Source organism: Macaca fascicularis, chromosome 5 (assembly GCF_037993035.2).
Source record: "Macaca fascicularis isolate 582-1 chromosome 5, T2T-MFA8v1.1".
Lineage (NCBI taxonomy): Eukaryota > Metazoa > Chordata > Mammalia > Primates > Cercopithecidae > Macaca > Macaca fascicularis.
In genome coordinates, this window is record NC_088379.1 from 3,170,357 (window position 1) to 3,185,749 (window position 15,393).

General features: G+C 49.9%; 2 protein-coding genes across 53 annotated transcripts in view; one reads left to right on the forward strand and one right to left on the reverse strand.

Annotated features, from left to right (window-relative positions):
* The window catches only part of NOP14 (NOP14 nucleolar protein), a 28,819-nt gene extending 19,514 nt beyond the window's left edge, over positions 1–9,305 (reverse strand). For all 3 annotated transcript variants that reach the window (XR_012434561.1, XM_074039255.1, XM_005554340.4), the window contains exons 1-3: positions 9,048–9,305; positions 4,487–4,621; positions 3,497–3,638 (exon numbers count right to left, since the gene is read on the reverse strand). Coding sequence is in view for 2 of the 3 variants with exons in the window: in XM_074039255.1 (XP_073895356.1) it covers positions 3,497–3,638; positions 4,487–4,621; positions 9,048–9,242 (472 nt within the window). In the remaining variant the exon portion in view is untranslated. The remainder of the gene's footprint in view (positions 1–3,496; positions 3,639–4,486; positions 4,622–9,047) is intronic.
* Positions 9,306–9,506: 201 nt separating this feature from the next.
* Positions 9,507–15,393, forward strand: part of GRK4 (G protein-coupled receptor kinase 4) — a 77,746-nt gene continuing 71,859 nt past the window's right edge. For 23 of the 50 annotated variants that reach the window (XM_045393181.2, XM_074039292.1, XM_074039298.1 and 20 more), the window contains exons 1-2: positions 9,507–9,805; positions 9,981–10,107. In XM_045393181.2, coding sequence (XP_045249116.2) covers positions 10,056–10,107 — 52 coding nt within the window. In that variant the 5' untranslated portion in view covers positions 9,507–9,805; positions 9,981–10,055. The other 27 variants (XR_012434568.1, XR_012434567.1, XR_012434569.1 and 24 more) reach the window with 5 other exon arrangements.

Sequence of the window (15,393 nt, forward strand, 5' to 3'; positions counted from 1 at the left end):
AGGCTGAGATGGGAGGATTGCTTGAGCCCAGGAAGCCAAGGCTGCAGTGAGCCGTGGTCATGCTACACACTCCAGTGAGGCTGAACAAGACGCCTCAATGGCGCGTGCTGCCGTTTCCGGCTTTCTCCTCCACAGCACTTCCACCTTCGATCAGACAGCAGAATTTGGTGACACATTTGTTTAATGTTTGGGTCTCCCCATAAAATGTGAGCTGAAGGAGGGCATGGCTTTCTGTTTTGACACTGCCATTTCTCTGGAACCGAGAACAGTGCCTGGCACATAAACCAGTATTGGTAAGTGAATGAATGAATGATTCCTGATTTCCAGAAACGAATGATTTCCTTCCTGGAAAACTAAGTATATCAGAAAACACTATTTAGTACCCTAGTAATCCGAGTTCGATCACGCTATTTTCTTTTTTTTTTTTAACTTTTATTTTAGGTTTGGGGGTACAGATGAAGGTTTGTTACACAGGTAAACTCGTGTCATGGGGGTTTGTTGTACAGATCATTTCATCACCCAGGTACTAAGTCCAACGGTGATCTTCTCTGCTCCTTTCCCTCCCTCTCTAGATCCCCATGCCTGCTGTTTCCTTCTTTGTGTTCAAGAGTTCTCATCATTTAGCCCCCACTTACAAGTGAGAAAGTGTGGTATTTGGTTTTCTGTTCCTGAGTTAGTTTGCTAAGGATGATGGATGGCCTCCAGTTCCATCCACGTTCCCACAAAAGACATGACCTCATTCTTTTTTATGGCTGCATACATGTACCATCATAATAGTTTCTTAAAAGATTTGCAAAATGCCAACTAATAAGCTTGTATTAATTATATAAAAGATTCAGAAAAGGATGATTAAAAAAAAAAGGAAATCCTCCCTTAATGAGTTTGTATTAGGATTTGATTAGAAAGATTTTTTATGTATCTATTTATTTTGAAGTCCAAACAGCATATTTTACAGTAGGTGAAATGTCTGTATTCAGTGTAAAACAGCACACAGCAGCTACAATTTAAGAGTCAGGCTACTTGGGAATTGAAGCCCCGCCCCCTCTGGATACGAAGCCTGAGCAAGTACCACCAACTCTTGTCCTTAGTCTCAGCTTCCGCAGCGGTAAAGTGCTCACGGGATGGTTTTTAAGATGAAATTCTCCTAATCTAAGAGAACAGACCATGTGACAGTTGAACAAAACAGAATTTGTCTCCTCATGACAAATTCAGTGTATTTATTTTCACATGTAAGAGGCTTTTCTTTTATAAAAATTACCTGGGTTTTGGTGAGCTCATAATCAAAATCAAAGGATAGGAAATCAGGAATGAATAGCTGAATTCCCAGGACCTGTTACTCGGAGAAACTGAGTCCTACTTCTGCTCTAGTCAGTGGCGCACCACAGCGCCTCCCCTAGCCACGGGCGCACCACAGCGCCTCCCCTAGTCAGCAGCGGCACCACAGCGCCTCCCCTAGCCACGGGCGCACCATAGCGCATCCCCTAGTCAGCAGCGGCACCACAGCGCCTCCCCTAGCCACGGGCGCACCATAGCGCCTCCCCTAGTCAGCAGCGGCACCACAGCGCATCCCCTAGTCAGCAGCGGCACCACAGCGCCTCCCCTAGCCACGGGCGCACCACAGCGCCTCCCCTAGCCACGGGCGCACCACAGCGCCTCCCCTAGCCACGGGCGCACCACAGCGCCTCCCCTAGCCACGGGCGCACCACAGCGCCTCCCCTAGCCACGGGCGCACCACAGCGCCTCCCCTAGTCAGCAGCGGCACCACAGCGCATCCCCTAGTCAGCAGCGGCACCACAGCGCCTCCCCTAGCCACGGGCGCACCATAGCGCATCCCCTAGTCAGCAGCGGCACCACAGCGCCTCCCCTAGCCACGGGCGCACCATAGCGCCTCCCCTAGTCAGCAGCGGCACCACAGCGCATCCCCTAGTCAGCAGCGGCACCACAGCGCCTCCCCTAGCCACGGGCGCACCACAGCGCCTCCCCTAGCCACGGGCGCACCACAGCGCCTCCCCTAGCCACGGGCGCACCACAGCGCCTCCCCTAGCCACGGGCGCACCACAGCGCCTCCCCTAGCCACGGGCGCACCACAGCGCCTCCCCTAGTCAGCAGCGGCACCACAGCGCCTCCCCTAGCCACGGGCGCACCACAGCGCCTCCCCTAGCCACGGGCGCACCACAGCGCCTCCCCTAGCCACGGGCGCACCACAGCGCCTCCCCTAGCCACGGGCGCACCACAGCGCCTCCCCTAGCCACGGGCGCACCACAGCGCCTCCCCTAGCCACGGGTGCACCACAGCGCCTCCCCTAGTCAGCAGCGGCACCACAGCGCATCCCCTAGCCAAGGGCAGACCATAGCGCCTTCCCTAGCCACAGGCGCACCACAGCGCATCCCCTAGTCAGCAGCGGCACCACAGCGCATCCCCTAGCCACGGGCGCACCACAGCGCCTCCCCTAGCCACAGGCGCACCACAGCGCCTCCTCTAGTCAGCAGCGGCACCACAGCGCCTCCCCTAGTCACCGGCGCACCACGGTGCCTCCTCAAGTCATGGGCGCACCACAGGGCCTCCTGGCAATAAGGGGAATGCCACTCGCCCAACTCATACCAAGGCAGTTACCTCCACTCTCAGGGAATTAAGATCTCCCCAGGGAACGCGTTTTACAGCTAAGGGTCCACAAGAAGTCTTGAACAATGAAAAGAGCAAAGAGAAAGGCACGGAGGTTAAAATAACTGGCCATTCTCTTCACGCCTGTGAAGCTGAGCAGTGGCGGGGTCTCCTGGTGTGCCGCAGATGGCAGGTTCTGCACCACATGCTTGCTGCCCTAACTCCTAAGCCTTTTGCCCCTTGGATTAGCCAAATATCAGAAGGCAGCCCCAGGCTCTAACGCCTTAACTTTCACACACTAACAAGACACAGCTTTGAGAGTCAGTTTTAGATTTGTACACCTTTGTTCTGAAGACATCAGAAAATGGGACCTACTCTAACTTACAAGAAATGTCAAGTAATTGATGTCATGACTGCAACCTTATACACAAGGTTCAAGACAGTCCTGAACTGAATCTTAGACTCTGTTAACATTATTTAAGGCCAAAATTTATCTGTTTCATGTTGTTATCCTCAGATACGAGGCTCAATATGATTTTCCTCAAACTGTATAATTCCACATAATTCCACAGTAGGTACGGGCTAAAGGAACTCCATCAACACCACTGTACAAATATTAGGCTGGGATTGATAAAGTAAGGTGAGCAAAGTAGTGCATTCAGTGAGCCACCTGGAGTCAGTGACGTGGGTTCTCCCCACAGTTTTTTTTTGCTTAAAAAAAAAAACAAAAAAAAAACCATAAAAACTGTCACCTGCGAAACTTGTGGAGAGGTTAATGATCAGTAAAACTTTCATGCAATAACTTTCTCTAGTCTCTAAGAGCAGAAGGTTCAACGAGGAACAGACTCTCCCTGGCTCCATGCCCACAGGCCCGTGCAGGGCACCCCAGCCTCACCAGACAATGCTCCTCGATCCTCAGCGTCGCTGTCACTGTCCACAATGTCATTATGCTTCTCGATGTCTGCCAAAGACTGGCCATAATGAGTCAATTCTTCATCTTCATTTAGATTGTAGATGCTTTTTTTCTCATGATGTCGCTGACAGAAGAGAAAAAAAAGGTTTCCTAAAATTACCACTTGCATTTCACAGCAAAAAAAAAAAAAAGAGAGAGATATATATATATATATTTCCATTATATTTGAAATATGACAATGAATCCTAAGCAGCCTTAAAGAGTATTCTGGGTCAACTAAGCAATGATTCATTATTTAGACAGAAACGGAACTCATGGAGGGAATTCTTTTTTTTTTTTTTTTGAGATGGAGTCTTGCTCTGTCGCCTAGGCTGGAGTGCAGTGGCGTGAATTGGGCTCACTGCAACCTCTGACTCCCTGGTTCAAGCAATTCTCCTGCCTCAGCCTCCTGAGTAGCTGCAATTATAGGCATGTGCCACCATGCCTGGCTAATTTTTGTATTTTTAGTAGAGACGGGGTTTCATCATGTTGGCCAGGATGGTCTTGATCTCCTGACCTCGTGATCCACCTGCCTCAGCCTCCCAAAGTGCTGGGATTACAGGCGCGAACCACCACGCCCGGCCTCATGGAGGGCAATTCTTAAATAAGCCCAGGGCCCAGTTTCTACTCTAGCAATGCTGCTCAGGCCACTTGCTCTCCACCCAATGGAGCTGAAGGCAGCAGCTCAGCTGAGAACTCCTGTGCACACTGCTGCCATGTAGTGGAGTTAAGGGATTTATCCATTCAGCTAACATGTGCAGAAGAAGCTGCTTCTCCTTTGGCCTAGCCAGATAAGGCACAGGAATCAAGGGCTATCCCCTGGACCTTCCAAGTGCCCAGGAACAGGCAGAACGTGCAGAATCAGCCTTCTCCTTGGGCTTGACTTCCCTGTGCAATGTACAGCAAAAACCCTCCTCCAGTTTCTTTCCATACCTGCTGTTCCAGAGCAAACCTCTTCATCATCTTCTCCTCGGGGCTCATGCTGCTGTTGTATTCTCCGAAGCGTTTATCTCTGAAGACATTGGACTTATCCCTTTCTTTGTACTCCTTTAGTAGAGTCTGTGTACGCTGGAAAACAGGTCAGAAAACAATCTCACAAAAAACTCTTGTGATTTCCACTACAGGGGACATCAGAACAGTGCATACTTTAAAGTTCAGGGCTATGCAGTGATGTCAAAGTTCACACACAAGCTGCTTTCATCCATGATAGGCTTTCTCTACTAGTGACAGAATTCTGAGAGGAGCAAACAACTCTGTGATAACGGGGTGATCACTTTCTTTTCCTCTTTAGAGTCTATCGGTGCCAAAAGGAAGGGTAAACAAAAGCACACTAGCCAAGCTCAAGGCATGAACAGCTCCCTCAGCCATAACAGCTGCCTTAAGGTTTAAGGATGTGTGCATTTTACGCCAGAATCATCTGGAAAAGTGGAAATGGGTTTAGACTCTTTCCATCATGGAGGAGGGTACTATTTCCCATCAGAGGTACTCCTAAGAAATGTACAGTTGTGGGTTCACACTAGACACAAGGCCATAAACAAGTTAGCGAGGTCATGGTTTAGGGGCTTCACCTTCGGAAAACCAAGAGGAGCAATATTTTAAATACAGACAGCAAGTATCAAATAATTCGGTTATTTTCCCAGCAGCAACAAAAAAAGACCAAGTTTAATAGTATTCAAAGTTGGCTGTCCCGGAGGTTGAATTCCCTAAAGCAGAGAGAGGACAGAGGTGAGTGAGGAATGAGTGGCCTCTGCAACCCGAGATGGCCACACTGCAAACTCTTTTCTGCTGCAGAACTTCTGTTTGCTAAGGAACTGCCATTACAGTGGTGTTTACACAGCAATTCCGAAAGGAAATGGCACCAAGGCAAAATCTTGACGCAATGGAAGGCCCTTGGAATCATCCAATTCAGTGGTTTTACAAACCCACCACAAATTGGTGCCTCGGCAGACACTCGAAACCTCTGATCTAACCCCACACCTAAGTGTTCCTTTTCTTCTTCAGGGATTCCTCTAATTTGTGAAGTCACTTTGAAAGAATGTGAGCGTGGGGCAGGAGGGAGGGAGCATGTGGTGACTTGGTCACTGCCACTCTGGTTCCAAGTTCTGTTTCAGGAGGGGACAGGCCAGATTTTGCTCCAGACATAGGTCACTTCCCCAGGGTCGGAAATGAACTTAAAGGCTAAGAAACCCACATTTAAGGTCAAAACCAGGAGCTGGAAGAAGAGGAGAGGAGAGTGGAAGGGGTTAAGAAGCAGCTGGGCAAGAGCAGAAGATGCTCCAGCAGGGACAGAAGCACACCGTGGCCCTCCTTCCCATTTACAGCACATTCCATCTGGAGAGGTCAACCGCAGTATTCATCATGTGGACAGGAAAAAAGGATGTAAAAAAACCATTTCTCTTATCTCACTTTGAAATGTGAAAGTGCTATTATTACATTTAAAATGCATGAAAAACCCCTCTGCTGCCTGAAGAGTAGGAAACCATCCATTAGTTCAATAAATACTTCCAAAGGCAATTTTCGTCATTTTCTTCAAGAATGTTTCAAAAACCAATTTCTTTCAACTGAGACATGCTGAATGATTAATCCCTAGTAACTTCCTACCGTGGCAGTGCTAAACAATGTTTGTTAGAAACACCTTTGGGGCCAGGCGTGGTGGCTCACGCCTGTAATCCCAGCACTCTGGGAGGCTGAGGCAGGCGCATCACGAGGTCAGGAGATCCAGACCATCCTGGCTAACACGGTGAAACCCCGTCTCTACTAAAAATACAAACAAATTAGCTGGGCGTGGTGGCGGGTGCCTGTAGTCCCAGCTACTTGGGAGGCTGAGGCAGGAGAATGGCGTGAACCTGGGAAGCGGAGCTTGCAGTGAGCTGAGACTGCGCCACTGCACTCCAGGCTGGGTGGCAGAGCGAGACTGTCTCAAAAAAAAAAAAAAAAAAAAAGTAAAACATCTCACTATTTAAATCACAAGGTCTAGCTGGCAATCAGATGGGAGCACATTACATGTGCTGGCCTGTACTGCTTGATGAAGTCTGTATGGACAGAGGCTGCTTACATGCTACACTGATATATATATATATATTTTTTTGTAGATGGAGTCTCGCTCTGTCATCCAGGCTTGAGTGCAGTGGCGCAATCTCGGCTCGCTGCAACCTCTGCCTCCTGGGTTGAAGCAATTCTCCTGCCTCAGCCTCCCAAGTAGCTGTGATTACAGGGGCATGCCACCATGCCCGGCTAATTTTTTTGTATTTTTAGTAGAGACAGGGTTTCACGGTGTTGACCAGGCTGGTTTCAAACTCCTGAGCTTAGATAATCCGCCTGCCTCGGCCTCCCGAAGTGCTAGGATTACAGGCGCGAGCCACTGAACCCAGCCTACACTGAGAAGACTTCTGAGGCCTGTTCCTGCAGAGGGAGGGAGCGTCACTGGCTTCTAGCAGGAAAGAGGTAGATGGGGCAGGCATCAGCCATCTGGCCTCTAAAAACATTAGTTCTCATTATCTGGAATATGATTCTATGGGTAAATCTTAGTGAAGAAGCCAACTGAGACAGCCCACTTACTTCTAAGGGACCAGCCCACACGAAAAGACCCAGGCCTCCTACACTGGCCTCACATGCCCCCACAGGTGTTATCAAGCTCAGAGTCAACTGGACGACCTGCTGTCCCTCAGACAGCTGCAAGTGCCACACCTCACCACACCGGGACAAAGTGCCTTTGCATCTGTGTCCTCTGCCCACCCTGGGACCATGAACAGCTCACTCCCTTTGCGAAACTTGGCTGTAATTCCCTCTAGGAAGAATTTTCGGACTTTCCTGTTACACTTTCTCCTGACTGTGATCTCCTAAGGCACTCAGGTTCCACTTTTGATTTCTTCAAATATTTGTTTCTAGCATGGGCCAAGCATTGGAGGTCCAAAAAGGAGCAGCAATTCCCGCCCCTGTCCCAGGCCTTCAGCACAGAGCAGGGAGGTGATCTGCCAATACCAGAAGTTTGAGCACCCTGTCCTATTTGGGCTACATAGCTTGGGTGGTGAACCTGAGCCCGCCCTTTAGAGACTTTGGGAGGTAAGGCAGACCTTTTGGACACACTGAGTTGCAAGAGGTGAAGCAAGGAAAACAGCCGGACTGTGCGGGGCTCGAACAACAAGCCAAGAAGGCTAAGAATAACAGTATTTAGAGAACACTTGCTATGTGCTCTATGTGCTATCTTACTTAATTCTCATAAACCACCACAAGGGGTAGGATGTATATTATTATCTCTACTTCAGAAAAGAGAAAACTGAGGCTTCAGTGGTGAAGACAAATGTGTCTATTCTAGGGACCACACTACCTTATTCTCCCACCCCTGCCCTGGGGTGTGTAATGAGCGACTCTTACGGAAGTCAGCTGCAAGTCTATCCTGCCTATTATACACGCTGTCGTCTTCGTGCAGTAAGGATATTTGATTTGATTTAAATACCATCCAGCTTGCACACTGTGATGGAATAGAGATCAAGAGCTCATGGGCCGGGCGCGGTGGCTCAAGCCTGTAATCCCAGCACTTTGGGAGGCCGAGACGGGCGGATCACGAGTTCAGGAGATCGAGACCATCCTGGCTAACACGGTGAAACCCCCGTCTCTACTAAAATACAAAAAAAAAATTAGCCGGGCGAGGTGGCGGGCGCCTGTACTCCCAGCTACTCGGGAGGCTGAGGCAGGAGAATGGCGTGAACCCGGGAGGCGGGGCTTGCAGTGAGCTGAGATCCGGCCACTGCACTCCAGCCTGGGCAACAGAGCTAGACTCCGTCTCAAAAAAAAAAAAAAAAAAAAAAGAGCTCATGAAGGCAGGGGCAAGTTTTATTTACCTTTATCTCCCAGAACCTAGAAGCGAGGTCAAACAGAAGCGCTCGGGGTAGCAAGAAGGCTCTACAGACATTGAAATGTGAATGCATGCCCAGCCCTTACCAGTTGTGTGACCTTAGGAAATTCATTTGTCCTTTCTGTGCCTTATTTTTTCACCAACCTACTAATGTATGTTCCTCAGTGAAAATTAAAAAAAAATTATATTAAAAAAACTAGGAAGCAATGCGTTTCCATAGAGTTACTTCCCAAGGAACAAGGTCACGCGCTTCAGGGGAGAGCCGATCAAACATCAAACGGAGCATCCCACACAGCCCCTACCCACCGTCCCTAAACCGCAGGAGCTCAAAGTAAACGCGGAAGGGTTAACAAGCAGCTGTCCAGGACGCCGCCCGAAGTGACCGACTCCTCCTGACCCGGTTGGAAGAGTCACCGAAATAACACGAGTGCAGGGTCTCCAGGAGGGCGATAGTTTCTAGGTCACTCCAGCTCAGAGAACAGCAGAGGCTTTCGGACTATAAAGTCAGTCCCGTGACTACAAAGTCACGGCCTCCGCCGCTCAACTAGGAAACCGACGCACCGAGAAGGACGCAGCCGGTCCGAGAGCAGCATGGGGCCCAGATCCTGCCGTCCGGCTCCCCCTGCGCCCCCCGCTTACCTTCCTGAGGGCCCGCGCGCGAGACACCCCGGGCAGCCCCACGTCGTGGCGCGTCTTCCGGCCCAGGATCTGGAACTTCTGCCTGTTGACTTTCACCTCGAATGGATTGGAGTTGGCCTTCGCCGGGCCCCCTCGCGCTCCCGCCGGCGCCCCGGAGGTCTTCCTTCGCGCCCCGACCTTCTTGGCCTTTCCCATGGCGCGCGGACCGCTGCGCCCAAGGCGCCGAGACCCGAAGAGAGACGCTGCGCGCACTACCCCGAGACACGTGCCGGGCAGCGGAACCGCCTCCCGGCCTCGTCTCGCGAGAACAGCGCATCACCTCCGAGCCCGCAAGAGGTAAACGCTGTGGCCGCAGGCTTCTCCTCGGCTCGCTCGCCGACAGGCTCAGCGACTACAACTCCCAGCAGGCCACGCGCCGCGGCCCGCCGTGTACTCTTGGCGCAGGGCCTTCTGGGAGCTGTAGTGCCCTGGGCGCAGCGGCGAGGGGCGCTGCCTCTTCAGCTAAGCCGTTAGCGCCCAGCCCGCCCGGGTGCGGGTCGCGGGCGGCGGCCGCGGCGGCACCCCTGCCAGTGAGCCCCTGTCCGAAGTGGGCCACGGCATTGACTCGGGGCTGCCCGGGGACCTGAGGAGGGAGCTGCGCGCGCGAGGCGAGGGTGATGGGGCCGAGAAGAACCGGGGCGATAGCGCGGCAGCGGTGACAGCTGGGACCCGCCGCGGTCGGGCTGCCCCCTCCCGTCGCCCCGACCGCTCCCCTGCTGGTGAGGGCCGGTGGAGGCGGCGGAGGCGGCGCCCCTGGTGGCAGTGGTGGCGGCGGCGGCGGGGCAGCCCCCGGGATCGTGTCCGGGGCTCGAGGAGTGGGGGGCGCCGAGAGAGCTATGCGCGGGGGCGGCGGCGTCTCCTCCTGTTCCGCCTTCTCAGTCTCTTCCTCCTCAGTCTCATCGGTCTCGCAGAATCCGCCGCCGGCGGCGGCGACGGCGGCGGCGGCGGCGGCGGCGGCGGCGCCAGAACATGGAGCTCGAGAACATCATGGCCAACTCGCTGCTGCTGAAAGCGCGTCAAGGTGGGTGTGCGGCAGGCGCCCCCGACACCCCCCGGAGAACCCCGAATCCCGGGGAACCCTGGCCCCCCTGAAGGAACCTGACATCCCCAGAGAACCCCGATTTCCCTGGAGAGCCCCAACACCTCCCATTGGGGGAACCCAGATCTGCACGGAGCCAGAGCCGGGGTCTGTGCAGTGTGGTCAGGCTGCCTTGGCCAGGTCCCGAGCTCCCATCTCCTGGCCCAGATGAGAGAAGTCTGCGCTTTGCTCTTCTTAGTCTTGCCCTGTGTCCTTGTGCTGTCCTCTCGGTGTGACCTCGGTGACAGTGTTGCTTCAGGATGGGGCAGGCAGTGTCCTGCTCGTGTTGGACAACCTGTCCCACCAAAAAAGAACGGTGTCTTTATGGTCTTAAGGGGGACAAAGAAGAGCAGCCTGGGAACTACTCTGGGTGAGAACCTTCAGATAGTGATTGTAGGGCAATGCTATTTTTAATATAACTGCTTGGTTTTGAGGTTTGATCTGAGGCTTTATGGTGTGTCAAGTGTGCTTTAGCACGACATGGTGACAAATGGACAAGTTGGCAAAAATTCAGCCTTTTATCATTATTAAAGTGAGGCAGAAATTTAAAAATAATAAGTACTGCATTCATTCACTCCAAGAAAAGTAAAAGCCAAGGACCAGAATGTGGCAAGGCAGGGGTTAAAAAGAAAAACACAACAAGTTTTCTTTTTCTTAGCAAACTCACTTCAAGGACAGTTATAAGATGACGCTGTTCCAGAAGTCAAAACCAAAGGAATAGGCTCCAGACACCCCCCTTCCGGAGCAGGGGTGAAGTTAAAAAAAAAAAAAAAAAAAAAAAAAAAAAAAAAAAAAAAAGGACGAATGTCTGTATTTAGCCAGTTTTTGTTTTTTTCTTTCATGGCAGCTACAAGGCCACCAGCTATGCAAGGCCACCAGCTATGCAAGGCCACAAGTTATGCCAAGTCATCAGTTATGCTATAGGTTATGTGACCTGTCATTGTATGATTAACTGCCTTTGTTTTGCTTTTGTAAGTTTGCTTATACAAATCCTGCTCAGTCTTTGTTCAAGGCTCAACTTTTTGGATGCGAATCCGCTGAGCCCATGCGCACCTTCAAATAAATATTCTCCTGTTTTCACCCATCCTGGTCTCTCTAGTCCTCTGCCTCCTGCCACAAAAGCATCAGTTGGTCCAACCCTTCAGCGGGAGACCCCCGCAATCCTCTCTCTTGGACCTCATGTCTCCCTTGCTTGCCTCTCAAGAGAGCTGGTGACAGAACCTCGGACCTCAAGTCCCCCCATGCCAGCCACAGTAGTTCTTCACACCCCATCACTCTTACGGAATTGCTGATTTCCTCTATTTCCTTGTGTGATGGAGCAGCTCTGCTTGGATTTTGTGCTCCAGGACAGGGTAAATGCCTACTGAAGATGTGACACCAGCCAGCGCTGCATACTTAAAGGACAATCTGGAGCCAAAGGTGGCGGCCACGCTTGTAGTCCCAGCTACTCTGGAAGCTGAGGTGGAAGGCTTGCTTGGGCCCAGGAGAGTCCAGCCTGGGCAAAACAGTAAGACCATCTATCTCTTTTAAAAAGTCTGAAACAAAGACTTCATCTTCTCAGTATTTTTGTGCACCAACTCACACTATTTTGAATAGAACTGAGAATGGGTGGGAAGAGAATGGGATCTTTTTCCCTTAAGACAGTCAGGGAGTCCCAGAGCAGTATGCGTTCTCAGCAGCCATTTTCAGAGGAGCATTTGACTGTGCCTCTTGTCCCTCACTCTGAACTCCAAATTGGTCATGGAAGAGAATCATCCTTCGTGGAAGTCAGATTGACGCTAAACCAGTTTTGTTTTTACACTACCTATCTGCATGTAACTTACAAAAAGGAATTGTACCAAGCCGCCTTCCTTATAATGCAGCAGAGATTAGATAATGAGGTAAATGTAAGTGCTCTGTAAATGCTAAATAATATAAAACCAGATTCTGCCACAAAGCCTGGGACCACAGTGATAGTTTGAAAAATGAAAGTTTTGGCCAGGCACAGTGGCTCACAACTGTAATCCCAGCACTTCGGGAGGCCGAGGCGGGCGGATCACTGGGTCAGGAGATCAAGACCGTTCTGGCTAACAAGGTGAAACCCCGTCTCTACTAAATATACAAAAATTAGCCAGGCATGGTGGCGGGCACCTGTAGTCCCAGCTACACGGGAGGCTGAGGCAGGAGAATGGCGTGAACCCGGGAGGTGGAGCTTGCAGTGAGCCAAGATTGTGTCACTGCACTCCAGCCTGGGTGACAGAGTGAGACTTTGTCTTGGGATTAAAAAAAAAAAAGAAAGTTTTAATTTTTTCCCTGAAATATCTCATATGAACTCCGTGGTAGTGTGATTATGAGGTCTGTCCCCATTGAGTGAGAGTATTTGCTCCTGTGGTCAGAAAGGGTCATTACGTACAGCTTGATTAATGGTTAGAGAAGTTGGATATATAATATTTGAAATACATGGGTGCTGAGTGTTGGTTATAATTTAGGGCTTTTTCCCAAGTTGATGACTGGGTTTGTTACTTTCAAGTATCTCCCAGGATGTACTAGGAAGTGTCTTCTTGGTCATATAACTTCATAGACAACTCCTTGTTTAACTTCTCTGGCTCATGTACTAGAAGATTAATCTTTGAAATGAATGAACATAGCAGAAGAGTTATATTCTGGTCCTGAGAAGTACAATGTTGATTTAATATTTTTAGTGAGTCCAGTCATTTCCTGGATTTATTTCAAATAGAATCAGTCAGTCTCCATCCCCCCTCCCTCTCTGGTCCTTGCTTGCTATGGTCTGAATGTTTGTGTTCCCCCAAAATTCTTATGTTGAAATCTTCACTACAAAGGTGATGGAATTAGGAGGTGGGGCCTTTGGAAGGTGATTGGGTCATGAGAGTGGAGCCCTCGTGAATGGTGTTAGTGCCTTTATAAAAGAAACTGGAGGGACATCCCTCACTCCTTCCACCATGTGAAGGACACGAAAGAAGGTGCTGGCTATGAATCAGAAACTGGGCCCTCACCAGACACCAAATCTGTTTTGATCTTGAACTTCTTAGCTTCCAGAACTGTGAGAAATAAATTTCTGCAATTTATAAGCTACTAAGTTTATAGTATTTTGTTAGAGCAGCTTGAGCAGACTAAAACAGTCTAAACAGAGATTGTTAGAACCTTTCTCCTTTCAGGAATGTTGGCAGATGATGCTACACTGAAAGCGTTTGTGTGTCACTCTGCCAGGGACATGACGAAAGTGTGAAATGATCATATTGGGCTGGTCTTTTTTGTTTCGTTCTGTTTTGAAACAGAGTCTCACTCTGTTGCCCAGGCTGGAGTGCAGTGGTGCGATCTCAGCTCACTGCAACCTCTGCCTCCTGGGTTCAAGTGATTCTCCTGCCTCAGCCTCCCAAGTAGCTGGGACTACAGGCAAGCACCACCACGCCTGGCTAATTTTTGTATTTTTAGTAGAGACAAGTTTTTGCCATGTTGGTCAGGCTGGTCTCGAACTCCTGACCTCAAGTGTTTCGCCCACCTCGGCCTCCCAAAGTTCTGGGATTATAGGCGTGAGCCACTGCACCTGGCCCATATTGGGTTTTTGTTGGTGTTTTGTTTTATTTTTTTCCTTGATGTAATTCATAGGTTTATAGATCATATTGTTAATGCATATGAAAACAATTTTTTTTTTTTTGACATTGTTTCACTCTTGTTGCCCAGGCTGGAGTGCAATGGTGCAATCGCAATCTTGCAATGTTGGCTCACCACAACCTCTGCCTCCCGGGTTCAAGCAATTCTCCTGCCTCAGTCTCCCAGGTAGCTGGGATTACAGGCATGCACCATTACGCCTGGCTAATTTTGTATTTTTAGTAGACAGGTTTCTCCATGTTGGTCAGGCCGGTCTCGAACTCCAGATCACAGGTGATCCGCCCGCCTCGGCCTTCAAAAGTACTGGGATTACAGGCGTGAGCCACTGTGCCCGGTCTGTTTTTTTTTTGTAATTTAGGATTTTTTTCCCTGTATAATATTGTTTGTTAAGCAACTTACAACTTTTATGTTTTAAATAAGCTTAAATTATGTCACATCATACTTCTGAGGAGACTTTAAACACCATCTTATCTCTTGGAGAAATTGAAAACACAAATGCAGACAAGAATATGTGATACGTGCATTTAATGTGGGTTTTGGTCTTATGTATTCCAATTCTGTTCCGATTTCAGGCTGCGGTGTTATTTAGCAGTGTCTTTCACACCTGCAGCGTGGTTAATATACCTGTTACTATTAATGCTGCCTCTTGCTGAGGCTTCCTCCCTAGAACTTTTGCTAACTTAAGCAAATAGGAAATTTATTTTTTATTTTTATTTTTTTTTGAGACGGAGTCTCGCTCTGGCACCCAGGCTGGAGTGCAGTGGCCGGATCTCAGCTCACTGCAAGCTCCGCCTCCCGGGTTCACGCCATTCTCCGGCCTCAGCCTCCCGAGTAGCTGGGACTACAGGCGCCCGCCACCTCGCCCGGCTATTTTTTGTATTTCTTAGTAGAGACGGGGTTTCACCGTGTTAGCCAGGATGGTCTCGATCTCCTGACCTCGTGATCCGCCCATCTCGGCCTCCCAAAGTGCTGGGATTGCAGGCTTGAGCCACCGCGCCCGGCCGCAAATAGGAAATTTATAGAGAAGATATTGGGTAGCTCAAAGAATCAAAGTAAGGACCTAATAATCAGGGTGGAAAGAACAGGAGCCGAGACCCACTCATTCATTCATTCATTCATTCATTCATTTGGCAGATGTGTGCTCAGAATGTTCCAGGTGCTGTGCCTATAGCAATAAACAACATATTCAGAAATTCCTGCCATTCTGGAGACCACATTCTTATAGGGGAGGCAGTCTTGAGACACATAAATAAGTGGCATATTAGCAAGTGGTGAGTGCCAAGGGAAACTACAGCAGAGACGGGGGTAGGAAGCACCCAGGTGGCATTGGTAGTTGCAGTTTCAGATAGTTTTAGACAGGGAGCTACTGACTGATAATCAGGTCTCAACTGTCACTCCTGTGACACAGCGGATATCTTTTTATTTTATTTATCTGTTTGCCTGTGAATTTCATGATTCTTAGCCTGGGAGAATTTCATGATTCTTATCCTGGGAGACAGCACCAATTGGCTTGCTTGGCTCCGGCTCCCTCCACGCATCCGTGGCTGGGGGGGAACCAAGCAACTAGACTGACAGTCGCAGCAAGACATATACCGTGGGGGAGAAGTAAGGGAGGGGCTG